The following is a 26,352-nucleotide window of genomic DNA, read 5'->3' as shown; positions in this document are numbered from 1 at the left end:
ACCGAGCTGTGACGGAATCCGTTACCAAGGCTGCCTTCTTTGACCTCAGAAGCATCTCCCGTCTCTGGCCGTCACTCTCAGATTCTGTGGCAGAAAGCCTCGTTCACTCATTCGTCACCTCCCAGTTGGAGGTCCCCCCCCCCCCCCCCTCATCCATCTCCTCTGGCTCCCAGTCAACTCCACATCTTGTTCAAAGTCCTTCTTCTGGACCTTTTTGCACAAAGTAGTAGGTTGACTATGATGTACAGATGATAGGTACCGTAATAAACAATCAAAGTATAAATTATGAACACTTCTCAGATGATTATGGTGACAGAAACTGATTGATTTCTGAGTTTGTTGGTAAAGAAGGGATGTATTTTAACCCCCCCAGCAGCTTGTGTGCTGATTTGAATACATTGAGAGTGAAGCGGAGTTCAATTATCTTCTCCTCTGGCTCTCGCCCACCTCCCTCTACTCGTCACTTAGTCAGCGTTGCAGACAGCACACCCAGCCTCACTGGCCAGATGCAGATTGATAAGTGGTTCGGTGCAACGTAAGTGGGTGTAACTGGCAGGATTTGACCCAACGCCACGCACACTCCTGCAGGCTGTAGCAGCCACGCTCCATTTACGCTGCAACTTGAGCTCAGAAACAAGAGCTTGCTGCTTTGTGGGAAGTAATTACGCCAGTATTTCATACTCGCACAACTGTAGAAAACCGAAAACCACGGCGATGCCTCTGCTTACTCTCGTTAGTCACAAATACAGTTTTTAGAAGTGCTAGTGAAGTCACTCCGATAGATTTGAGACTTTTCACAATCACTTTATTCTTTCTGAACTACAGTTAAAAATACTTATTTTCAACAGCAACGGCGAACAACAGACATAGACACGACAAGTTCAGGTAGTTTCAACACACTGATCGTATTTAGAGAGAAGAACAAGTCAGAGTGGTGCTTTTATCATTTCTCCCCGCCCACATTCAACCAAACGGCCTTTATTAAAGGATCCTCAGAAGCAGGGCTTCAGATGCAGTGTGAAACAGACCTTTCAGAAAGTACCATTCAGATACCATTGATGCCCAAATAGCAGCTACTTTCAAGCAGCAGACTGGTCCATGCAATAAAGGTAAGATGAATAAGAGGGTCAAGGGAAGGGCAACACGGTGCAACAACTAACTCTGACATGCATTTTCAACTAGATAAAAAAGGTGCGCGTCACTCTAAAACTCATTTTAGCATGTGCAGTGCCTCGAGAAATAAGTTCAAAATACCAATAGGTTGTGTAGAAGAAGAAACAAAGAAATGAGGTGAGATCTCACGATGGTTTCGACTTTTCAATATGCTGGGTTATCCGAAACTCATGTCAAATTAAAACACGTGTCTGTCAATATAAGATGCAAAGCAATATGAGAATGACATAACTCTTTACTTTACACTGACTGACCCTAAGCTTCAGTAGCAGTTAATCTAAACACTTTGTTCATGTAGTACTGATGGGTTGTGGACGATTTTAATTTCTAAATACCTAAAAGCCAAAAATAATGTTTGCAATGGATTCTGAGCAAGTCCAAAAATGAGAGAAGTTATTCTCGATGCATGTTGGGAGACTGATTTGTTCTCTTGCAGTGAATAAAACTTTCACTTTCATGGCTGTATGCATGTGATGAATGCTCCAGCCCTTCCAGATGACTGTGCTGCAAGCAGGCTGGGTTTAGGGGTCCAAGAGCGGCAAATCTAGCTGACGGAACACGGGTCGTCCTTGCAGGGCTTCACATCCCCTTGCAGTAACTGGATCACGACAGCCTTGGTTAAGTAGCTGGAGGTGCCTCGCTTTCCCATTGGCGGCGTGTTGTAGAATTTCTCCATGTCATCCTGGCGGAGGAGGAGAGAGAGAGAAAATGTGCTTTTGTAAGAATAAGAGATGTGTTTTCAAGTCGTAAGCAGAAAATGTAGATAGCCAAGTAAAAGAAAAAATACCCTCGGAAAATGAGAGCTCCTCAAAAGGGAAAGGGAGGCCCACGAACAGCCACTAATATTTCCATATTTTGCATTGAGAATTTATAAATGTATTTTCAGACATTCGTTAATTCATTAGTGGCATTCATGGGCTTTGTCCCGCGGAATCTCGGTTTGCCACAAACCGTGGCTGTGGCTTTGCAACAGGAGCCGTAGGCCAGAAAGCGCATGTTAAGTTAGCAACCTTCAAAAATGAAGAACGAATCCTGGCAGATGGCAAACTGAGAGTGCAACCGGACCAATTCAGACCAACGTCAATGTCCCTGGTTCTATGCCAGGATTTCCAGAGGGGCAGCGTAGGATGCTTGCGGCACCAGGAATATCCTGCGTCGAGGATGAGTCACGTTCATGTTCTTTATCTGCCGAGGTCACCACAAGAATCTAGCGGATTTAGAAGAGCTTAACCCTAACAGGCCCCTTATCAGCCCTTAATGGATATCATGCAGGTTGGAAAGCCACTCTACCTCTTTCTCGATGCCCTCGGAACAGCTGCGGTCCCTCTGGAAGTCGAGAAAGGCTTCCTTTACCAGCCCATCCAGATTCACCTTATCGCTGAACTCCAGCTCCGGATTTCTCTCCAGCACTATGGAGACGACCATCAGCAACTACTCGCACGGTGGAGATAGGAGGAAGCTGTCAGAGGCCAAACGCGCAATAACAGCAACAGAGCAAGCTGATGCAGCTTCGATAGCAACAACTGCAGTCAGAACTTAAGAGCTCAGCACTCGAGTAAAGAATCAAAGATCATTTCATGTTGAGCAGAAACACAGAAATCTAATAGGGTTCCGTTCTCCTTCATGCTTTGTGTTTTTCAGAGGGTTCACGTACCTCCACAATGATTTGTCTGTACTCAGGCAGAATGATGTTCTTCAGCGTGTCCTCCACCAGCAGAGAGAAGTTCATCTCGTACATGGTCATGTCGGATAGCGTCGGTTGCTGCAAAGAGTCACAAAGAATGTCCGACGATCATCGCAGTCCACTCCACACCTTTTTAATAATAAAGAAGTCCACCGGTTCACTGGATCGAATCCCAGCTCAAACGAAATGTAGAGTTTGTGAATAAGGCAGCTGCAGACGAGAAGACCTCAATCGTCTCGTCTACGAGAAGATGGATGGATGGATGTGGAGCACACAACAGGTAGAGAGGTTATACCATTTCCTTCCTCCTCTGCATTAAAAAACTACCAATCTTGGTACAGAAAATACTGACTCATTTCGTTGATTCCACCAACCACAACAGGAAATACTGACTTCCTGCTAAAGCTGTTCCAGACAACAAAAGTAATGAATCAAAGTTGAAATTGAAAGAATGTCAATACAAATAGGAATGTGTGTGTGTGTGCGTGTGTTTGCTAACTGCACAACTTGGGGAGATTCTAAATTTAAAGTAAAAGCCAATGATTTGTCAGTGAATTTAAAAATGATATAGCATGTAGAGGATTTTTGGGAAACATCTCATAAATGAAGAACTTAAACTCGTCACGTTGGTGATTTTAGGAATTCTTGGTGTGTTTGAGGATTCACATCAATGAATGTTTGCACCCAATAAATAGATAATAATTTATCATTAAAGACACAGAAAAGATCAGGCTTTTCATGGTGGGATAAATAAGGAAGATGGAGAGTACGAGTGAATGGAGTGATTGCAGATATGAATAAATTAGTACGTGACTGAGGCATAAAACCAAGACCTGAAACTAAAGCAGTGAAATGGAATCCAGCCAGAACTAATTTTATTATCAACACCTGTGACAAACTGACAGGAATTCTATCAAGCACATTGCTGAGTATTGACTCTGACAATAAAGAAGACTTTCTATTTTTCCTATTAGACCTTCACAATAAAAGACCAAATTATACAATCCAAAAGGCAAAGAATGGAGACGTTTACACATTGTCAAGTGCTTTCTAATATTCCGGGCAAGGCCTCTATTCCGCAGTTGCGGCCAGACTTAACATGTTATTTATACTTGCAAGATAAAGCACCCACAACCTGGGGCTGCACGAAAACCAATATCGCAATATCTTTAGGCTTTATTTAGGATATATGTCTCAATATTCTGATTTCTCCTCTAAATTACTATATAAATGTTAAATTCAACACTTTGATGCATAAAATGACACAAATATAATGATTGAAGCAGACCCTTCTGTTGGATTGGAAATTAGCTTGCAAAGAAAAAAAAAGGGGGGGGGGGGGGTGGCAGTGCGTATATCGATATATCAAGTATATTTGATACATCGAGTATATTCGATATACCGCCAAGCTCGACTTGAACCAAAAAAGAGCTACACTAATCAGAATGTCTTTGAGATTCTTTGAAAGACTATAAAACAGAATGTGCAATATTAGTGTCGAGGGGGGGGGGTTACAGGTTACCTGTGGGAGATGAGTCCCAGCCACCGTAATACCGTTGGGGGTCCTCTCCAGGATCTGCCACACACGATCATAAAAGCCCAGAGGGGTCCTGTTAAGAGAGCCGTCGATCTGACGTCTGTTCAGCCAGGACCTGCGGAGAAAAACGTTTCAGCTGAAGAATAGAATATAGCCTCTGAGAGGAAGGGGCTGCCTCTGTCTCAATGTGTGTTAGATTAAGTTAGACAAAACTTTCATAATTCCCTTCAGGAAAGTAAAGTTATGGCAGCAGCAGAAAATGGGATGTGGATTTAGGCGAGACAAAAGATTAAATAACCAAAACGAAAGGAAATGATAAAATAAGTAAATGCATGAGAAGAAGGACAACTTCAGCGATAACGCTGGACGAGTACCTGCCGGTGTGTTGTGGCTGCAAGACGTCCAGCAGGAGCTGCTTGATGTCGCTGGGGGAGAGTTGGTGGATGTCATGGGGAGGCAGGTCTCCCGCTCGGATCTTGAGCTCGTGTTTCATGGCCTGAACAATCCATCTGGAGAGCACGAGTCCACACGTGTTCACTTTGGAACTGAATTGTATTAACTATAAACTATTAAGAAAGGTGTGTAGTGTCAAGTGTCTCACTGGTGTGCAAGCAGTTAATAGCAATTGCAGCCCAAACGTATAATATTTGCAGCAAACGGCTTATTGTCAGACACCAGTGGAACCACTCCGGATGAGAACTCCTACCCGACTCGGATCTTGAGCATGCCGCTGAACAGCTCTGGATTATTGGAGACGATCCATCCGATATGAATGACCAGCTCCTGCTGAAGGACAGCCTCCCGTTCCCCGCCCTGAGGGGAGCACTTACTGTAGATGATACCCTGGATTACCCCCGGCGACAGCGGATTGGAGATCACCACCTCCTCTTGCCCGAATAGGCCGAGGGTTACCTGGCATGAGCACACAGGCACACACAAAGAGCAAAACGCTGAACCCACGTGATGCTAAAACAGTTCTCTGCAGTCCCGAAGGATGATCATCTAATTATAACACCCCCCCCCCCCTTTTTTTTTTCTGAGCATGTGTTCAAGTGTTCAGATGTAGCCTGGCACGTGCACGCAGTATTTTTCCCTCCAAGGTGCAATTTCAACGAGTATCTCTGTTCCATCACTCAAAGAATTGGCCTGTTCTCTGAGCGCCACCCGAAAATGAGAAGGAATCATTTACAGATCCCAAGATTACACTTTAGTGTTTTGTTCCTTCCGAAAGCCATCTCCAAAATTACACCTCGCCAATCTTCCTGATGAGGGGCGCATTGGACTTTGAAGACGTATAATTCAGAGCGTATTCTAACTGTGCAAGAGATCCGCCTGGAGCTTGGAATGATTTTGAAAGGATCAACTCTTGCATTCGAGGCGAATGCACTGTTGAATTTTAATTATGATAACCAATATAATCAGAACTCGAGGTAGAATGAAGCTAATGGGGCCGTCACTGAGCTGCTATTGCCACCTCACATCAGTTGTTTCCAATCATGGCGAGAGGAGCTCATCCCTCGGCTAAGCAATCTATATGCAGATTCCTGACTTGAGCTACTTCAGCATAATGAAATGCCTAAAACTGTTCGCAGGGCTAAAAATGAAGCAGCATAACTGACATTCTCAAGAGGAAGCTAATCGGCGAATAACACTTGACAAGGAAATGATGCACCAAAACGTATCAATGTGAGGGAGGGGCATGGGAGGAATCCGAGGGTCATAATACGCTGCATCAAGCCGGCACAAGGCGCTCTGTGATCTCGCGCTGGTCACACTGGCAGCTTAGAGTCACACACAATGGATGTGAGGCGCTACGAGGCGCATGAGCGTGGAGCCAAAACAGAATTCCCATAGGACGACAGCAGGAAGAGCTTTATATTGTAAGTTAGATTTCTCTACATTGGTGAACATTAAAATTATTTTTCTGACATGCCATTTTCCCAAGCACAACCCCACCCCCCCCACCCCCCCCCCCCCCCAAAAAAACAAATATTTGTGCAAAGGGAGCAGTCATGGTTAGCTAACCAGGCCCTGCTGCCTTTGTGTCCACTTACCTGCTTGCCATGCACTAAAACACTAGTAATACTCGGGGCGAGGCTGTCCACTAGTTTAGTTAAGAGACGGGCAGCGAGACGGACAACGGACCTAGTGGGCAAAAAAGACACAAGAACATTCCTTACACCCTGAAGAATAACGATAGTAACGTACCACCATCTCGCTGTTCGTGTTTAGCACTTCACTGCAGGTGTGTTGGAGAAAACGCTCAGTTAATCAGATTAAACTGTTTGTTAAAATACGGAATACTTGGGGCAGCAGCCAAAGAAGGCGGCACCAGACGAGCGGGGGTTGAGCGCCGCTTCCATTTTAAAGCATTTGCATTTACAAGCGCCATCTAAGACGCCGGAGAATCAAAGGCAACGACATTTTTTGAAATCAAACATCATGATGGATTTCAAGCTTGAAAGCAAAAATGCTGAATGTGTCAAAATCAATGATTGAATTTTGACGTCAAAAGCCCAATAAGAAGGTCAGCCGCTCAGAAAACATTTTAATGTTCACTCTGCTCAAACATTTATTCTCTACAGTCACTTCAAACTGCCTCCCTTTGCCAGCAGGAATCCTACGAGGGCAAAGCAGTACGCATAAGCAGTTTTTCTACCATGACGCGGGAGCCCACAGCCAGCTTTATGCAGACGCAGCCAGCAATGATTTCATTCAGGGCCTAATGAGTACAACCGTCTGAGATAGGAATTCCTCTCATTATATGCTGAGAATGACTCATCTGGTGTGGGTGGAGTCATATTTGGTGAAATACCAAGGCCCATCTCGAGTACGCAAGCCTTGATGTTTAAGCGTGACGTGTCGCCAATCCACCGACTCTTTGTTGGGGCGCCTATTTCAAGCTTCGCTTCCCGGCCCATGTTAGGTAAATGAGAAAGTCAATTGAACCGAGCATTGATGTTATTTCCCAGTAAGTGAGAAACCAACCCTCAGGCTTTTCTTTTTTTTACTCATTGGCATAATCAAATTTCTCTATACTAAAATCCCACAAATTAATAAAACAGCATACAATAAAATGACGGGCTGCACAAAGCTTGAACACAGAGCACGCGGACTATGGAACAAGCCAGCAGTCTACCACAAACAAACTGAATTTCAGCAGCTTTGAGGAAAATAAATGCATAACCGACAGCACACGGAACAAATTGTCGTTGAGTTTTACGCATATCCTTGCTTTGGAAAACCTTTGTACAGAAGATTGGGAAATCCAGAAGACGTCGAGCCGAATCCGGGTCTCATTACTGTGTTCTGTTTGCACAGGCATGACCAGTCTGAGCAATGTGCCTTCTGCTAACACAAAATATAACTCTGTTCTCTATTTTATTGTAGCTGAGTCTAATTTGAAGTTCGTCAGTGCGGTACTTAAGGCAGTGCTGTCAAACGGCTGAACGTGCATCTCTACCTGAGCATTACCTGTTTCCCGTGCACCAGCATAGTGGTGATGTGAGGAGCGATAGAGCTGGCAAACTTCTTGATAACGACAGCGACCTGGCGCACGGCCAGCCTGCAGTTCAGCCAGATCGAACCAGGGTTATTTTAGCGTGCCAACATGGGAGACGCTTGTTTGAATCTTTGTTTGATGCTTGTTTAAAAGAGACGGTTCAGTTGAATTCAGACCAAATTTTACAAAGCAATAATTATTCCGGGTGATAAAGACTGACACGCTTCCTGTGTGTGTGTGTGTGGGTGTGTGTGTGAATAACAGACCAAAGCTTTCTGCTGCCAGCTCTTCTGTAGATTCTCTCCAGTTCATCCATCATGTTCTCTGGAATAACAAACATGTGTTTGTGTTCACACATCAGACACAAACATCACGGAGGCATATCTGCCTAAATGAGCGTCCGCTTACTGCCCATTAGAGCACAACACAGCAACAGGCCCGGGCTTGATCAAAGGACTAATGACAGAAACTACAGTGATAAAAGGCACGAGTAGCGAGATAATGGTCCGATGTCTTAAATAGCGTCTTCCTTTATTCAGTGAGGGACAACTCGGAAAAACTTTGACATTTAAGTACGACTCACCGTCTCTGGCGAGGTAGTCTGGACCTTCCCTCCTAAGAAGAATACTTGCAAGCTGAGCTTGACTGGCCAAGCAGTCAGAATCCTTTGGCAAAGACACAGACACAGACGAGTAGCAAGATGAGCTGGGTCACGCATAAAGAAGAACTGAAGTAATAGCAAATACTCCCCATAATGAAGCTATTGTTACACCAAATGTTTTCCAAATGTCTGCTGTTTGTCATTAATTGTGATTGTTGCTTCTTTTCTTTTTTGATAGCAGCCTTATTGTGCCAAACTGACGGGAAAAAGAAAAATCTTTATCCGTGCCAGAGAAAGACAGAAGAAAATGACCCATTGTTTGGTTGCCACACTTGGTAAAATGGACTGTAATTATGTTTGGTGGCCTCCAACATGCTTGTAACAGCTGTGAACAGATGTGCATGCCAAGGTCGATTATTATCACCATTTAAGTTAAAAATGGCAATACTGATTGGTTAGATCTTGACGAGTTCATTTGTTTAATAACTTTATTATTCACTTATTAATTTGTGCTAAGTTATCGTATATTTTTGCTTTGATTACTTTAAGTGCTAATTTCTCTAAGTTTATTTTGGCTTGTTGATTGTGTCACGCCTCCCTCTGGTGTTAATTGAGTTTCTCCACCCCTATTTAAGGAGACTCTGTTCCATGTCCTCGAGAGGGTTTTTTGTGTCACTTCAGTCCTTGTTAGGTTGACCTCGGTTGGGTTGGTCCCAAATCTTTGTTATGTATTATTTATTTGAATTCATAAAATTCATGAAATGAGAAAATTCTCAACTTTTTAAACACCTTTGTCCTCACATATCTCTTATAACATGGATCGGCGTTACAGAACAAAGTTATTCTGCTTTGGATTTTTTTGTGGTAGGGTTTATATAAAGCTTCACGGTTTTCCTCGCCAACTTGATGTGTCTAATTTGGAAAACGATTCGACAGAGATTTTATCTGAGGAAGTTTTTTTTTGTGTGCAATCACCGCAAAATGTATAAAACACTATCCATCCAACCATTTGGACAATCGTCTCATCTGTTGCTGGATCCTAGCCCAGCTTGCTGTGGGCGAGAGGCGGGGGCACACCTCAGGCGCATCGCCAGAGCATTGCGGGGCCACACGGAGACAGACAACCACTCACGCACACACACACACACACACCACACTACGGACAATTTGGAGCGACCAATTAATCTCAAGTTTTTGGAGGTGGGAGGAAACTGGAGAACTCGTCCTGCCGTGAGGGCGACGGCGCTAACCGCTACGCCACTGTGCTGGCCACAAAACACCAAGTGAAATTAAATGCACCACAAATTCTCTTAAAAGTGTAAAACATCAGAAAGCACTTGTAAAAAAAAAACAAACTAAAAAGCAACAATAAAATAAGACCATGCATAGTAGAAGTACTAGAAGTAGTGGTGGTAGAAGTACTCGTGGTGGTAGGTATTTTGAGATCTTTTCGCCAAAAGCTGATCAGCTCACATGAAACTTCTGGCGGATTTCATTGGTGGGCTTGTGCAGCCACTCCTCCACGCTGATCTCTGGCTGCTGCTCCAGGTCCGAGGCGCTGGGTGTACTCGTCTGCCTCTTCACCTTGGAGTGTTTCGGCAGCTCAAGCTCCTCAAAGCTCTTAAATTCTGGAATCCTGTTGTGTGAAGCATTTTGTTTTTTACACTCAAAAGCATTTCAAACCAAGTCTTTATCTCAGCAACAAAACAGGCCGATATTTTAGCTGTTGTTTCAGTTTTATTTAAATACTGTGCAAACAGACAAAACTAGTGGATACAAGCAATGATCTCTAACAAATAAGTTCTTACTCTGCCTCGTTGACGCGCAGGAAGTCCAACTGTTCCACCACTGCTCCAGATATCAGGGTCTGAAAGCAGGAATGCGAGGGATTTGCAAAGTCATCGTTCCGTCAGTCTAGAATGGTCACACAACAGATTCCATAATAATAATGCTCAAGCAGTTAGCCTGTGCATGGAGACACGCGTGGGGATCACAGACCTTCATGAAGTTGCATTCAAAATAAAGCGCAACCCTTTAAATAAACGGGGCTCACATCAAATAACACACAGGCATGAGTTCAGTTCCCTATTTCGACTTTTCACAAATGGCTACAGGAGCAAATCAAACGCTGGAGCGTTTTAAAAATCGTGCAATTGTAGAAGTCAAGAGTGCCGTTCAGTAGCACTTGATCCTGTGGCCAAAATGTTATATTCGTCACTCCCACTGAAGTAAACGCTTAAAACAAAAATATGAGGTGTGGGGGATGAGCGATCCTGCTCCCCATGACAACGAGGTGATGAAGAGGAGAAATGTTTCAAAGCCGCAGGAGTCAGGTGTGATATGAATAGCAAACAGGCGAAGGGAAGGAGAACTTTAACGATGCGGAGATGTCTCTGCTGAACACCACAAATGCAGCGGGAGGTTGAAAGGCCGGCTCCAAGTCTGACTTGGCTAAACTGTGAAAATAAAATGCTCTACTTTGCCTTTACCGTTCTGCTGCCATCATGGGGGTTGACTGTAAATCAATATCCTCAACCAGTACAGTCTGCAATGAAAACTGATGCTTCTAATAGTATTTGTTCTTCACTGTAAATGAATACTGCTCTGACCATTACCGTGACCGATGCTTTGGCAGTGCCTTCAGTCCAGATATTGAAATAAAGGAAGCGTAAGCGACCAAACGGACCGTTTATCGAGTTACTGATCAGCTTTTATTTTGTTGAAATACTCATTGAGTGCCCTTTATCCTATCGGGGCCCACAAATAAAGCTCAACTCACGATGAAGACATGATGATATATCATCACTGAATAACATTCTAACTGAATGGACGCTAAATCCCCATTGTCTCGTCTGCAGCTGCCGATCCGCCTTGCAGGTCACGGCGTCGCCGGAGCCGATCCCAGCTCGCTACGGCCGAGAAGCAGGACACATAAGATACCAGCTCAGACACGCACCTTTACATGAAAAATCAATTTCATGATTACAATGTGTGCAGGTTTGATCAAGCTGGAAAAGGTGGCAGGCGTTGGGATCTCTGTTAAATGTAAATGTTGTCCTCGCTCCTTTTGTAACTTCAACAACTACTGACTGTTAATGCAAATTTTTCCAGGGACACGTCACAGTTGCTGGCTATTATAGACCGCCAGCTGCCACACAAGAAGCCATTTCCTCCCTTTTTGAGCTCTTACACACTCGTAATGACTCTGAATTCACTCCAATGGGTCATCTAAATTGGGATTGGCGCTCTTCTGCCTCTCGTTACAGGAAGTGATTGTGTAAATCCTGAAATCTCACACTTCCGCTACAACAACCCAAAGGATGCTAGCAAATCTATATTATGCAGATATAATTTAATACTTTTTCATATAAAGATTTGAAATAAAGATTATCCTATAAATACACAGGAACATCATTCCAAACTTGGTTGAACCAAACAAGGAAATTCAAATCAGAATAATGTTCCTATGTTGGTTTCTTTATTTCTCCACCACATCTTCTGAAAACTTCAGCCTCCTTTCTGTGCCTTCACAACTCCTGCATTCTTAAATATTTTCCTCGTGTGGATAAGGGAAAGCATTGAAAGCTACTGTATTGACCCAGGAAATTTACCAGAGCTTGGTTGGATCCACGTTATTTGGGTATATTTAGATACAATCCTGCCATGCTATATCGCGATTCGCTCTCTGTGGATTTACTGTATCACTGATTTTCTTGCCAGACATATGTATTCATATATCTCAGATTTTCCACTATGTCGCGGGATCCTGCAGTATGTATAAATGTGAAAATGTCCATTATTTTCATTATTTATTGATAAAATAAGTGTTTTCTAGCCTAAGGAATATAAATGAATAAATTAAAACATGTATTACAACACATATACCATACTGCAACATATAAAATACAGTACCGGTACTGTACATATTGAAACGAGATCTGCGTTCCAGCATCTCCCCTTGTCGCGCTACGCTCATCCAGTTAGCATCAGCATGTGAGTTTTTCGCGTTGTGCCTACTTTGCGTTTCTGTTTTTCGCGATCGTGTCGTTAAAGTTTGGAAATACACACTACTGTTACTTTATTAGAATACAAAAAGTGTTTGCAGGTATGTGGGAAAGGGTAATACAGTAGAGGGTGGGTTGATAACAGTGCTGGGAGGGTTCATAAAGGAACATTTCCAGAGCAGACGAGCCGTTGAGGGGGGGTGTGTGTGTGTATGTGTGTGAGAGTTCATGTTTGTGGAAAGTCCGAGAAATGTCCTTGGATTGTTGTGGTAGACAAAACTCTCTCAGAGGGGGAGGGAGGGGGGGGGCTGGAGACACAATAGATCCAATATTCGGCCGAAATGAAAATTTAGCTTAATCCAAATATACAACTTGTCCTCAGTTATTCCTCATTTCGTGTGCCAAGGCGAGACAAATGGGTGGATTGATGTTTGAGTGTGTAAGATTATGGGGAAGACGTTTTTTATATAACCCAAACATTCACTGCCTCTCTTCAACAGCCAATAATTCCAGAACTGAAAATGGTAGGAACACACATTTTCCCCGATGAAAGCACTGCAGGTGTAGGAAGTACATAATGATGACAACACCCTCCATGAAACCACTGTAATTATGGAAATACCAGAACTTCATATTCTAGGAAATGTTTCTTCGTGATTAAGAATGACCAAATAGACTCGGTTGGATCCACAAACCTGCAGCCTGTCGACGTGAACTTTGACACCTCCTATGTTGCCTTTCTTGAACGAAGCCAGCATGTCCAACACCGGGTTGAAACGACTCCCTCTGGTGAGAGACGGGGAAGTTTGGTTTGCCTTTGTGGAGTTATTCTCCCCCACAGGGAATTTATTCATCACATTCCAATGAGAACGCATGCGATAATGTCAGTACAATGACATGAAATGATCAGAGCTCGTTTCATTTAATACATCACAACCGCTTTCGTTGATCCTCTTTGGCCTTGCATGCAAACCATCACCCCATTTAACAGCAAACTACTACTGGGTGCGACTCCATGAGAGACATGAAGACATTCCAGGGTGGAACTTTAAGTGTAAGTGCCACATTAAGGACGCCTCCTCCTGGATCATAGCTGCTGTAATAGCCCTACCAGCTAGGCTATGGTGATGTGAATGAGAAACATTAACATGCAATCAGTAACTAAATACAGCCGCACCCTCCTGCTATAAAGAATAGCGCACAGACAGATGAGAGTAGAGGTGCAGAAGGATGGAAAAAAAAGTGAGCTAATATTGGACATGAAGGGAGAGATTGAGGGTGATTAAATGAGAAATATGGAATGATGTGAGGAAGACAGGAAGACAGGTGTGTATATTACTTGATGTTATCCTCACGGATGAGAACCAGGAAGAGAGGACGTCCCTGCATCTTCCAGTACTGCTTAATGAACTGCAGAGCGTTCTGCAAACACACACACACACACACACACACACACAGTCACTTTTCTAGCCACAAATCTTAAACTGCATCACGCTGATCAAAGACATCCTGGCACAGTCCAAAAACATTTATTGCAGGACACCGGTTGGCTCTAGAAGCCCCCATGTGTCAGCCCTGTGATGAACTGAAGACTCCCCAGCTTTGTCCTCCTGGCAGCAGCTTCAATTCCATTTTCTCTTTTTGTATTTTATTACTTTTGCTGCCCTGACAACAGTCTTCCACAGACATCGGCGTCAGTTCAGGCGTTCTGGTGAACTGTCCCTATACATGAAACAACAACAAAGGGCCTTTGCAGGAAATCAGAATAAAACCCATGCACAGCTTAGACCTTTAGGCATCGAGGGCTCGGCGAAACTTCCGTTGCATAAAAGTGAAAGCTTGTTTACATTGTTGAAATCGTCAGTCAATAAATCCGGAGCTTGAGGCCAGTTCTTAAAGCATGTCTGGTTTCTTTCCAAATGCATATCCTTCATGAATACGATTATTATTCAGCTGCAGCTCAGGCAGGCAGCAAGAGGCACGCCTATTGAGAAATGTGAGAGATGCACTGGACTCTTATTTTGTTTAATTATTACACATTATTTCAAATTAATTTGTATATAATTAATAGATTATTTGTAACCTAAGATTGATCATTCTCTCCCTACAACTGGAGCCCGGAATACAGCACGGTTCACTCTTCTTCTTCTTCTTCATCCTCTGTCGGCTTGTCCCGTCAGGGGGCGCCACAGAAAATCAACCTTCTGGTCGATTGCATGCTTAATTCTGCCAAAGTTTGGGCTAAGCCAGCGTGCTGTCAGGTAGGGCGGAGTACATGTGCTCTCTGTGGGGCCATTTAAAACGAATACACAATCAAATCAGAGCAGCTGCTTTGCAATTTCCCACATAAATGTCAGGCTTCAAAGTTATTCTCAGCTCGATGTGCACATGCAAACTGATTAGTTGTGGAGCGATCGCATTGCCGGGATCCTGAAAGTGCCTGTGTGACTTACCATGATGTCGTCGATCAACAGCATGACATCTTGGGACAGGTAAAAGTCGCTCAGATCAAACACTATTGGGTAGCACACCACCGTCTTGCCCAGGATGCGATAAATCTGTAGGGAGACACACACACACACACACAATATCGGCTAAGACAAATGGCTCACAAATAGCCCCACATACATTATTGCGGCCATTGTGTAAATCGTAAAACAGAGGACACACAACCAGACCTGATAACACACACACAGACACACACGCATGCAATCCATACACATAAATGTTTCCAATGGCATTTTCATATACACAGAGGCCCAAGCACACACCCATACAGACAACCTGATGACGATAATGCCCTCTGGCAGTCTGCCTTTCTCCCCATAAATGTCCCATTATAATATTGTCTTAGCAATGCGTCGGGAGCCATGATTCATTTGTTTGGCGATGCCTTTGTTTGACAAAGCTGCTTAAACACAACTTGCTTCGGTCGTGCTACGACCTTCATTTGTGAGAAACAGCAAACACACAAATCAGCGAGACACATTAAGAAAGGCCCGCACACACGAGCACACAGACCTAACGGAGGCGCGGGTGCTCTAAGTGTTGAGCATAAGCTGAATCTAATTCAGCAGCATTTACTGATTCACACCGTCGCACAGAAGGGAAGACACTCCCTCTCAGGCCAAACATTTTTTGGGTTCTGCAATCCATTTCTCAGAGCTTCATGCGGGTCAATAAAGTGTGTTCGTGGTCACAGTTCACCCACAACCTGTGCAGCAGGGCAACATATATTTGTGTGCACATACTGGATCAGTGTGTAAATGTGCGTAGGTGTGTTTGCAAATGCATATACCTTGCAGGTCCCGATGCAGCCCACTGGCCTCTCTGGGCGCCCACTCAACCCGAGCTTCTCATTGACGGCAAGGAAGCGGTATGCCTGCAGAAAGACAGACACACATATCTATGAGGACGCAGGAAGCGGTATGCCTGCAGAAAGACAGACACACATATTTATGAGGACGCAGGAAGTGGACAGAACGGTGTCGGTGAGCAAAACATTCACAAACACGCAAGTTCTTTTCTGTTTTCAAAGAGTATTCCATCACGTCAAGCGCAAGTCCATCGTCTGGGTGTCCCACCGAGACACTTCTGGGACTCACAACACGCCATTACCGCCTATATGGCGGCGCCGCCTTCTGTGATGAACACGCCAAGAAGTTATGAGATGCGGTAATAATGACGGGTGGCTGCGCGGCCACCAGCAGAGCACTTAGTGGACCCCCAGCACCCCCCCGGGCACCATGGCTGCTTAACACAGACGCACTGAGATGCCAACAGCCATAAGAAGCGAGACCTGCCGGAGCCCTCAGCGGAATGTATAAAGGACAACAAGCTGTCTGATGAACGGCTCAGCATATTAAACACCACCACAAGCATCATCCTCATTTCCCAGTTTGGGATAAACAAAGTCAATGTCTTATATTACAATCTCACCCCCGGCCATAAGCGCTTTCTCAGACCCATGGCGGCTAATCAGGAAGTGAAATTGCTCATGCATTTATCCAGCTCCAGCTTGCTTCCCGCCATGCATTGATTTAAACTGTGATCTATAGCTGTCTTAATAATGTCCAAATGACTTGAAGAATCAGCCTCGTAATTAGGAATCATGAAGCTGTAACCCCCCCCCCCCCCCCAAAAAAAGGCAAAGAAGAATGAGTCTGGTCGTTCTAGTCCTTATGGATCCCTTTATGCGTATAAGTCTAATTATGGAAATGATGACAGCGCTCATGAAAACACTTGGATGATTTCTGTGACTCGAGCAGACCTTTGCAAATCAATCTGGAATGTGTCTCGGAGAACTTGGGAAATGCCGTTCATTTCCTATTCTGGGGTACGTTGATAGCAAATAGCTCTATTTAGAGCTTAATCCAAAATGTAAACACCAGAGGGTCAATCTCACTTTGGATTTGACCAAGCCTAAAGCCGCCCCCTCTCTGACTAACCCAACTTCATGGAAATGCAATCATTCCATTTGCTCAGCAGTGAATCCTCTGCGATGGACTGGCGGCTTGTCCAGGGTGTACCCCGCCTCTCGCCCATTGACTGCTGGGATTGGCTCCAGTTTGGCCCCCGACCCGATGACGGAATAAGCGGTTGGACAATGAATGAATGAATGAATCCTCATAACAGATATCTAAATTGTGCAGTTTGCCTTTTTGCCTTGGCCACAGCATCTGACTTTCACCATCATGCAGCAGAAGTATAGATTGGGGCTGAGAAGGGAGGGAAAGAGTTTCCAAAAGTCATCCTCCATCCACACACTGTGATTCCAGCTCATCCAGCGCTCCCCAGTCAGACGTCATGTCTCTTGACTCAACCGGATTCCACAGTGTCAACATGAAATCACTGACTAAGTTTAATTCTGTCAAGACAAAAGCCAGAATTCCTCCAAATAGCTGTCCTTTTGTGGTATACTGGTACACATCAAAAGGTTTATATGTGCTTACAATAAAAGCAGAGGGGAAAAAAGGTAGCAGCCCCTGCCCCAATCTAAATGTAAAATGCATGTTGAGCTGGCAGCAAGACAAACACAAGAGCTCAAGTTACCAGAGCCTTTCTTTGGATCTTCCAAGCATCGCCTGGTGTAGAAATGTCCTGGTTCAAAGCGGCACAAACCTCACTGGTGTGTAGAAAGAGGAGGGGCTTGTACTATTGTGTACAAGTGTGACCCTTTGTAGCAGCTAATAAATAGACAATATTCACGTCTTCCAGTGTGTCCTATGATGAAACAGCATCAGTATACCCGCAGTGCTACTGTGGGAAATCTGCCTATCAAGCCATCTGTGCCACGCGACTTTATCTCGGACCAACTGCAATTCAGAACAGCCACCAAAGTGTGGTGCTATGCCACAATACTGCTGTTTTGAAAAGGCTGAGCTGAACATAACAAGAGGAAGCAAAGGTCGGACCAATTAAAAGGAATTACACTGAAAGTGTAAACGGAGGAGGCTGTATGTACAGAAGAAATCATCGTTAAACGAGGACTAACTGTTGCAACGCACCGCCTGAACAGGCCAGGACGAGCCCTGGAGGACTCACGGAAACAGAGGTTAGAAGAAGCCCTGCACCTCGCATCTTGTGTTCAGAATACCAATGAAGAAGAGCAACACTCCAGCAGCCTATCAAAGCTTCCTTTCATTCCCTCACATTTCCACTGGCCACGGCACAAACATCAAGCCTGGCAGGTGGGAGATGTAAAAACAGAACCATTTAAACATCAATTTTACAAGGTGTGGCCATTAACTATGTAATGGCAACCCCCCCCAAAAAAACAAAAACATTCAGTATGGGGAGGATAAAGAATTGCAAAAAAATTACTCCTAAAATGTAAAGAGGAAAAAAAAAAAGAAAATGAATATTCCACTGACTCACCAGCTGATCCATTTTCTTATCATGATATGAAATAAGAAAATGTATTGAGATGGAGCCTTAAATGTGCTAATTGCCAAAAGTACTAGGGCAATGCTGAAAAATATTATCTTTAGTACCCCATATGAGTCTCAATAATTAAAACGTCCTCAAAGCCGGTAAAAGGAAGGGTACCTTTGAGCAAGCTGGGATCTTCAAAAAGATGCACTTCAGGGTGTTTGGTTGAGAATCACACGCTGAAATGCCACTCTCTCATTGTCACACAGCTGTCGTCGAGCCAATCAAATGGCTGCGAGGAATGAGGAGAGGTGAACAAATGCAGCCTGCAGCACCAGCAGGAGGTTGTGACTCGGAGATAAACAGATTCAACCCAGGAAGGAATGTCTGGCTGGGCTTCAGGTTTAACATTCTGCACAGTGCCCGTATATCCATCTGAGAGGCAGAGCATCACATCGAAGGGGGAAAGAAGGGAAAGTGGGATGAAAGGCGGAAGGCAGAAGATAGACCTGGAGGGGAAATATGTCACGGGCATAATGGGGGGGGGGGGGGGGGGGGCAGCATGTTGGCCTCAAGGGAATAACGAGGCTAGAGGAATGGATAGTCAGATAGTCCCAGAGTGGGGAGGAAAAAAAACATGTCTTGTTGAGATGACATGATAGGTGAGTCTGTTTGTTTGTTGGAGGTGGAGTAGAAGAGCAGGTGTCGCATAATTAACATGAGAGATGAGAAGGGAGGGGTTCGAGGTTTAAGGGAGGGATACAGTAGACTGGGGGTGACAGGTGAGAGGCGGTACTCGGAGGAGATCGCAGGATACGACGGGAGTGAAACGGAAGCCGAAAGGCTTTGGTCGTTGCCGCGGATACGACAGTACAAAAAGAACAGGGAGGACAGGATTAAAAGAACAGCAGCGAGGGTTGTCGCTACACGCTCAACACACGAGTTGTCCTTGTCCCTCCCGGTGGCGGCGCACCTCTGCTCTCAACAGCGAAGTCCTCACACAGATGTGACAGTCAGAATCTTTCACACCCACAAAAGATCCGCCGGCGTTTCCATCCGGGTAAAGGAAGTCGTTTTGTTTTTTTAGCCATTCAAGCCTCCTCACTTGTTGACTCGGATTGTCCACTAATGGACGGCTCCGCCCAACTCCCAAATGACATCCGCTGCTAAGGTCCTTCCCATCTTGTAAACAACAAATGCAATGCAGTTTTTATGAGACATGGAAAATAATATTCCATATATCTTGGAGCACGGACTGAATGTTGGCTCTTAACTTTTTAAAGGCTTTGGATGGGGATTTAGTTTTCCTCCAAGGTTCACTTGAGTTCTTCAACTGTGGTGGAACCCAACCGTAGAAGTTGATGATTTCAAACTGATTTCAAGAGCTAAGCTGGTCATAAAACCATTTGAGGATCGCATTAACACATCATGGTGTGCATTTCCCATGACGCATTGCTGGCCTGCACAGTAATAATCCCCATGTCTCTGCCTGTAGGTCAGTACTCATGGCATACAGTCCATTTACAATCTAATAGTACTAGTAATACTCAGAATCAATTACTTCATGAGGTCTGTGATACTGCAGTACATATACACACACACAGACACATGAGAAGCATCTACATAAACTTCCAGCATGTGGTTCTTTATGATGCAGGACGACAGTTAATAAAGCTGTACAATCCAAAAACTCTCCTGCCATTCTGAATAACTCCTCTTGTTTTGTTTGTAATAAAGTCTAATTAAACTGGAACAGACCAAAACAAAAACGGATTTATAAAAAAAAAAACAATTATTTTTCGAGAATAAACATCCATCCATCCATCCATCCATCTGGGGCCGGGGTCGGGTCGCGGGGGCAGCAGCACAAGCATGGAAGCCCAGACTTTCCTCTCCCCGGCCACTTCTTCCAGCTCTTCCGGGGGGATCCTGAGGCGTCCCCAGGCCAGCCGAGAGGCATAGTCTCTCCAGCGTGTCCTGGGTCTTCCCCGTGGTCTCCTCCCGGTGGGACGTGCCCTGAACACCTTCCCAGGGAGGCGTCCGAGAGGCATCCGAAGTAGAGGCCCGAGCCACCTCATCTGGCTCCTCTCAACACGGAGGAGCAGCGGCTCTACTCCGAGCTCCTCCCGGATGACGGAGCTTCTCACCCGATCTCTAAGGGAGAGCCCAGCCACCCTACGGAGGAAGCTCATTTCGGCCAATTGTATTTTCTGTCACTGCCCAAAGCTCCTGACCATAGGTGATGGTAGGAACGGAAATCAACCGGTGAATGGAGAGCTTTGCCTTTCGTCTCAGCTCCCTCTTCACCGTGACGGGTCCGCATTACTGCAGACGCTGCACTGATCCATCTGTCGATCTCCCGCTCCATCCTTCCCTCACTCGTGAACAAGACCCCGACGTACTAGAACTCCTCCACTTGGGGCAGCATCTCCTCCCCGACGGTTACTCTCCAACCGCTTTTGGATATATAAACTGGATAAGACTTTGTTTCTCTGAGTTTGTCTCTGAGTTCTTCCTTGGCAGGTGCTGCTGAAATCTAGTCGCTGATGTTTCGACTGGACGGCCCTTGCTCAAACACAGAATTAAATAAAAGATAAAATATTTGCCATTTATAAAAACTGAGGAACAAAAGGAGAAAGCAAAAGATCAACATGAATTAGTTGACCTCAGTCGTAGTTTCGTGACCCTCACAAGATCAATAGTGTGTGATGAACTCTGTCACGCCGACACGCTCCACCGGAACGCTGCTGACGGGTGCTTCTCATTGACTTGTCAGAGTCCAGTGAATTTCTCCTCAATACCCTTCCAATGTAAGTGAAACATATTTTTTTAACGCATAACTGTAATGCACAACCAGCTCTAAATAGCTAAAGTCCTACTGGCAAAATAAACGTGTACCCAAATTTATGGATACGCTATTTGAAATTTTAGCATGAGGCTCGAACTGCATAATAAGCTGTAATAAAACACAAAAACACAAAAACACAAATGTGCTCGGGGAAGAGGCCCTTAAAACGGCATGCAAAGCAACGCAAACCTTAACCAGCTCTTTCTGGGGCCAAATCTGAATGGGCTCCACCTGCTGGGGCGTCTGGGTCTGGATGCCGTAGGTGTTCAGAAATACCTGTAGTCTGCACACACACACACACACACACACGCATAATGTGACTTGAATTCATTTATTTATCAAGTGTATTACCTTTAGATTAAAAAGAAAGAAAAGTTAATTTCAGTAATTGAATCTGTTATGTTCAAAAACATGCAGCCGATGATTTGAATAATCTAATTTGAGCTTTTATGGAATGTGCTGGGCCAACAATTAAAGTCACCGATATATATATATCTCCCTGTGATTCTTTAGGGTCTCTAGACATTTAAATAAATCTAAATTTACCTCAGAATCATTCAGAAAATGACTGACTATGGTTTCGTGTTCATGGAATTCTCGCGTGAGTCACGTCGTTTCTAAACTTCGATCAATCGCCAGGCTGATATTGCATTGCAACGTGTATCTGAAAACACGAGACGGGCGACCCAGCAGGGGTACACACACACACACACACACACACACACACACACACATTACCTCTGACTCTCCGCTATCAGGGCAACGTGAACCACAACGTCATTCTCGATGGGGCCCTTCGGAGAGACAGAACAGAGACAGTAATTAGTGAAACACATTGATGCTACATGTTGCACCAGCACCAATACTGCATCATCTTATTGTTTCATCAATGTGGCACCGCTGGGAACCTAAACTGGAACCAATGCAGACCGGTTAAACCAGAGCTAGATCCAAGGCCTCCCCCTGTCATTGCTCAATGCAGTTTGTAATCCTTATTTATAACTCTGGCTTTAACAAAAAAAAGAATGCTGCAAAACACAAATAAACTAGTAATGCTGTAATTTGAATCCGTTCTGAACCTGCTATAACATTTAAATCTTTTTGAATTAAGTACAGACACAAAAATATTTTACCTTATTGACATTAGCGATTTTCCTTATTGTGAATTTTGATTTGATTTGTTTACAACCATCCTCTCTTCACTCTTTTCCTTTTATTTTCATTCATTTTGACGTTTGCTCATTAAGTTTATCTGTCTTCCATAGCAATAAAGAAAATGAAATAGAGCACTGGATTGTATTAGTGTGTGTGTGTGTGTATGTGAGACAGAGAGAGAGAGACTCATCTCTCTTGCTCTCTCTCTCTCTCAGATATGTGGTTTTGCTACCTCGGCTCTCTCACAGTCGAAAGTAAAAGTCCAAAAGACCACCAAAGGTCATTGAGGAATGAGGAAGTGCTGTGCCAGCTGGGACAGAGCAGGGGATTATGTAGGGCGGTGTAAAAGGAAGAGCAGTCGTGTGAAGAGACGGGAGGACATGCAGGGACATTGTCTCTGCTCTGGTTCCCAGATGGAGTCGTGATTTCAAATTATGCTCAGCAGAGACGTAAAATACAGAAGAAGAAGAAAAACACCCCAGAAGACTGGGATCTAGTAGTCTCACGGTAGTAGTGAGAAGACGTCTGGCACAGGTGTTTGTTGAAGCTTCTTTGATGCGAGGCTTTTCCTATATTTGTATACATCATACCTTTGTGAGGTGTGATTTATAGCATGTCTGTCAGACAAGAATCATTAAACAGAATCTCAGTAAGTAGCTGGACCGCACTGGGACAGGTATTCAGCAAAAGCAGTAACATGTGTATCGCCGATATAACGGTGTGTACTAAAATCCTTAAAAGAACATCCAGAATGAAACGGAAGACGTTCTACTCTCTATCTATTCCTCTGCCGTTGTTTGAAACTATGATTATTGTAAACTCACCCTGAACACACAACAGTGTTGAGTTAGTCAGTCCCATGTACAATGTCCAGCTGCCGCCAATACCGCCTATGTAATTAAACTGTTATTACTAAGTGTGAAAACGAAAACACGCACATCTATCTGAATAACTTTGGCTGTAAATGGGAAACTGCCCATTTATTTTTAAAATATGATGTAAAAGCTTCGTAAATACAACTAAAGTGAAATAAAACTGATGGAATATCACTATATTCTGTTTTGTAATCATGCACTGAATTATATTGCTGAAATGTAAACAGGCTGATGTGCTTCCTCTTATATCTGTTGAGCGTAGCGTAAAGAATCCATACCGCATTAAAATCTCCCTCACATTTTAAATGTGCAACGATTCAGTCCCACAAAGCTCCTCATCGGGCGTCCGTTAAATCAGTCACAAAGTAAAGTAAGGGCTAAACAGACAAACGCATGCTCTGCTCTGATTCGTCCACGTTGAGACGCTCAACCGTGCAGATCATAATCCCCAGACTGATGAACGCCTGCAGAGCTTTGCTTTCATTTGTGCCTCTTACAGCCTGTAAATTCCATTTCTGAGTGTATATCAGTCAGTTCAAGCGTCTTAGACAATATCAATCTCAATGCTTTTTGCTATTTAATTTGACATATCATTTCAAAATATGTTTTATTTCTTAACATATCTTCATTTTTTCTCTTGGTTTTCCTATCTAAGCCTTTTTATCTCACTTATTCAAATGTGAATTATTTGTGTGTGTGTCCTTCACTGACTTTCATCTTCTTATTCCTTACTTGTAGAAGAACCATTTACACGTATGTGTGTGTGTGTGCGTGTGGTGTGTGTGCGTGTGGATGTGTGTGTGACCCCTGTGAGTCACAAGCTGCTGCCTGCTTTATAAGTGGCCTTAAATAGACTGTCAATCACTTATGAATGGTTATCGTCTCGGTCTACATTTGCACACACACACACACACACACACTAACTGGATAGATGCATGCACAACAACAAAAACATGTCAACACTCTCGTATACATTCTAGGATTCAATGTTGGTTAGAAAATGCAGTGTTAGGGAACGCAACCCGCATTAAAGCCTTCTTGTGGATAGACACAAACGCACAGGAAATGTGGGGGCCATTGTGTTTGGTTAATAAGAATTCACATTACAGCAAGGTGGGGATACGGATTATAAATCTGATGAGATCAGCAAAACAGCATCAATGCAGGCATCTTGCTACCAGGAACCAATTCAATAATTGAATAGCTCTGAGCGGGGCTGTGGCTTTGATTTGATATGGAGATAAAATTCATTTATTCATGAATTAAGAAGAACAAACCTCAAAAATGCAATAAAGTATTTAACATTAACTTGAGAACCCTTGTAACGAGGACAGACGTAGTTTAGGCCATCAGAAACATACGCCGTTCCAGCAGGGACAAGCAGCAAAGCAAAGCTTGGCTGAGGACTTTAAATACGGAGATCAAAACACAATACTTTCATTCTATCTCTCTCATTTTGTCATTCGTTACAAAGCAGATGGACTTATGTACTAAAGACGTTTTAATCAACAGTCAATCTCACAACTATAAATCATGATGCACCAAAGCAGGAACTACATGAGACTGTGCCAAGTAGCACTCCTGGTAATCTTTTTGCAGCAAGCGACACACAGGGGCGCAGCAGCAGTAGGACTTTTGTCTGCAGCTGGTAAACAAAAGCTCAGCACTCCATCAATCATCCATGCTGAGTACGAATGTTCTAAGAGATTTGTTAAAATGTCCAGCCTGGGGTGACAGAGCTATTGTTTTATGTTTTTGTCAGTGCAATAACCATATACATAAATATATGTACAGGGCAGGCCTAGCAGACCTTGGCTTCACTGGTCTGACCTCCGGTCTCTTTAGGAATCAATGTTAAAGCGTATTTAACTGCATACAAGGCTCTGAATCGTGTGGCTGCAGATAACTGAGCTCCCGAATCCTGAATATTACACTCTTACACTCTTACACTCCTGCCCTTGTGGTTTGAGGCCTGAGGCAAGCTGTACATTTCTGACCTCGCTTCCACCTCAAATGAGGATCCTGAATGTTAAGGAGTCAGATATAGTTGCTTGAAAAGTAAAACAATAAAATACAATGAGGACCAGTATCCTTATGTGGGAAAACCTTCACACAGCAAGGGGACGGAGGTGGGGCAACATTCTCATTGGTTTTGTCTCAGTTAATGTCAGTCACAGTTTCCATCGTGAGCAAATGTGCATAATGAGCTCACCCTCTTCTCAGTGACTGGAAGAACAAACACTCATGTTTACGGAAGTGTGTAAAAGCAGAGAAAGACGAATGTAGAAGGTGTATTAATACACAAAGACGGCACACATTTGGCTCCAAAACAAAACAAAACAAACAAATAAATCCTTGATTCTTCATCTCTCCCAATGCTGATACCGGTCCGTGAGGCATTTGTTCCCGGGCCGCACAGAAATAACAACTAATACATAAAATCTCCATTGTATCGATTATTAGAGTCTAAAAGGTGTTTTATTTTGAAAAATGACCAGATTTTCTCCAACATAACAATTGCCTGTGAATCTTCTTGGTCACGTGATACGATACTCAAAAAAATAACACCCATAAACTAGCGCAAATGAGTAATAGAGCTTCTTTGCAAAGGGGAAAAGGCCAACAGAGGAGCCGACGAACTCCAAGAAAAGAAAACTTCTTTTAACACACAATACCTGGAGTCAGACTTAAAATACGGGTTTATCTGCAGGTGACTCATGCACCAAGTCTGCTCTGCATGACATGTGGAGACAAGCTAGAAAAGCAGGCAACGAAGACTTCAGAACTGTTTCGGCACATAGAGACAAAGAACCCTGGATTAAAAGTCACACGTGAACATGATGGACAGAAGCAATTATTGAGAGTCACAATTTATGGTGAGTAGATACGGGTGTAATAATTATTGCAACAGCATAATCTAACGTTTAGTGGTTAGATTATGTTCCTCTTTATTAATTCAATTACCCCCGGGTCCCCGAAGAAATCGCCCGGCATGAAACCGGTCCGTGGCAGGAAAAATGTTTGGAGGCCACTGGTTTAGGCCTTTCATTAATTATATACAGTAAAGCTTCTGTGGAACCGGATACATAGTCAAATAAAACT

General features: G+C 43.9%; 1 protein-coding gene across 1 annotated transcript in view; it reads right to left on the bottom strand.

The window, feature by feature from the left end:
- Positions 1-794: 794 nt before the first annotated feature.
- Positions 795-26,352, bottom strand: part of phkb (phosphorylase kinase, beta) — a 73,330-nt gene continuing 47,772 nt past the window's right edge. Inside the window, exons 15-31 of the mRNA XM_068745078.1 lie at positions 21,959-22,014; positions 21,410-21,503; positions 15,800-15,883; positions 14,955-15,059; positions 13,841-13,923; positions 13,197-13,287; positions 10,306-10,364; positions 9,971-10,133; positions 8,480-8,561; positions 8,163-8,220; positions 6,449-6,539; positions 5,101-5,306; positions 4,769-4,903; positions 4,380-4,509; positions 2,828-2,935; positions 2,464-2,604; positions 795-1,855 (exon numbers count right to left, since the gene is read on the bottom strand). Coding sequence (XP_068601179.1) covers positions 1,718-1,855; positions 2,464-2,604; positions 2,828-2,935; positions 4,380-4,509; positions 4,769-4,903; positions 5,101-5,306; positions 6,449-6,539; positions 8,163-8,220; positions 8,480-8,561; positions 9,971-10,133; positions 10,306-10,364; positions 13,197-13,287; positions 13,841-13,923; positions 14,955-15,059; positions 15,800-15,883; positions 21,410-21,503; positions 21,959-22,014 — 1,824 coding nt within the window. The 3' untranslated portion in view covers positions 795-1,717. The remainder of the gene's footprint in view (positions 1,856-2,463; positions 2,605-2,827; positions 2,936-4,379; positions 4,510-4,768; positions 4,904-5,100; positions 5,307-6,448; positions 6,540-8,162; positions 8,221-8,479; positions 8,562-9,970; positions 10,134-10,305; positions 10,365-13,196; positions 13,288-13,840; positions 13,924-14,954; positions 15,060-15,799; positions 15,884-21,409; positions 21,504-21,958; positions 22,015-26,352) is intronic.

The sequence above is a fragment of the Brachionichthys hirsutus genome, chromosome 1 (assembly GCF_040956055.1).
Source record: "Brachionichthys hirsutus isolate HB-005 chromosome 1, CSIRO-AGI_Bhir_v1, whole genome shotgun sequence".
Lineage (NCBI taxonomy): Eukaryota > Metazoa > Chordata > Actinopteri > Lophiiformes > Brachionichthyidae > Brachionichthys > Brachionichthys hirsutus.
Note: the sequence above shows the minus strand (reverse complement) of the source record. Positions and strands in the feature narration are given on the sequence as shown.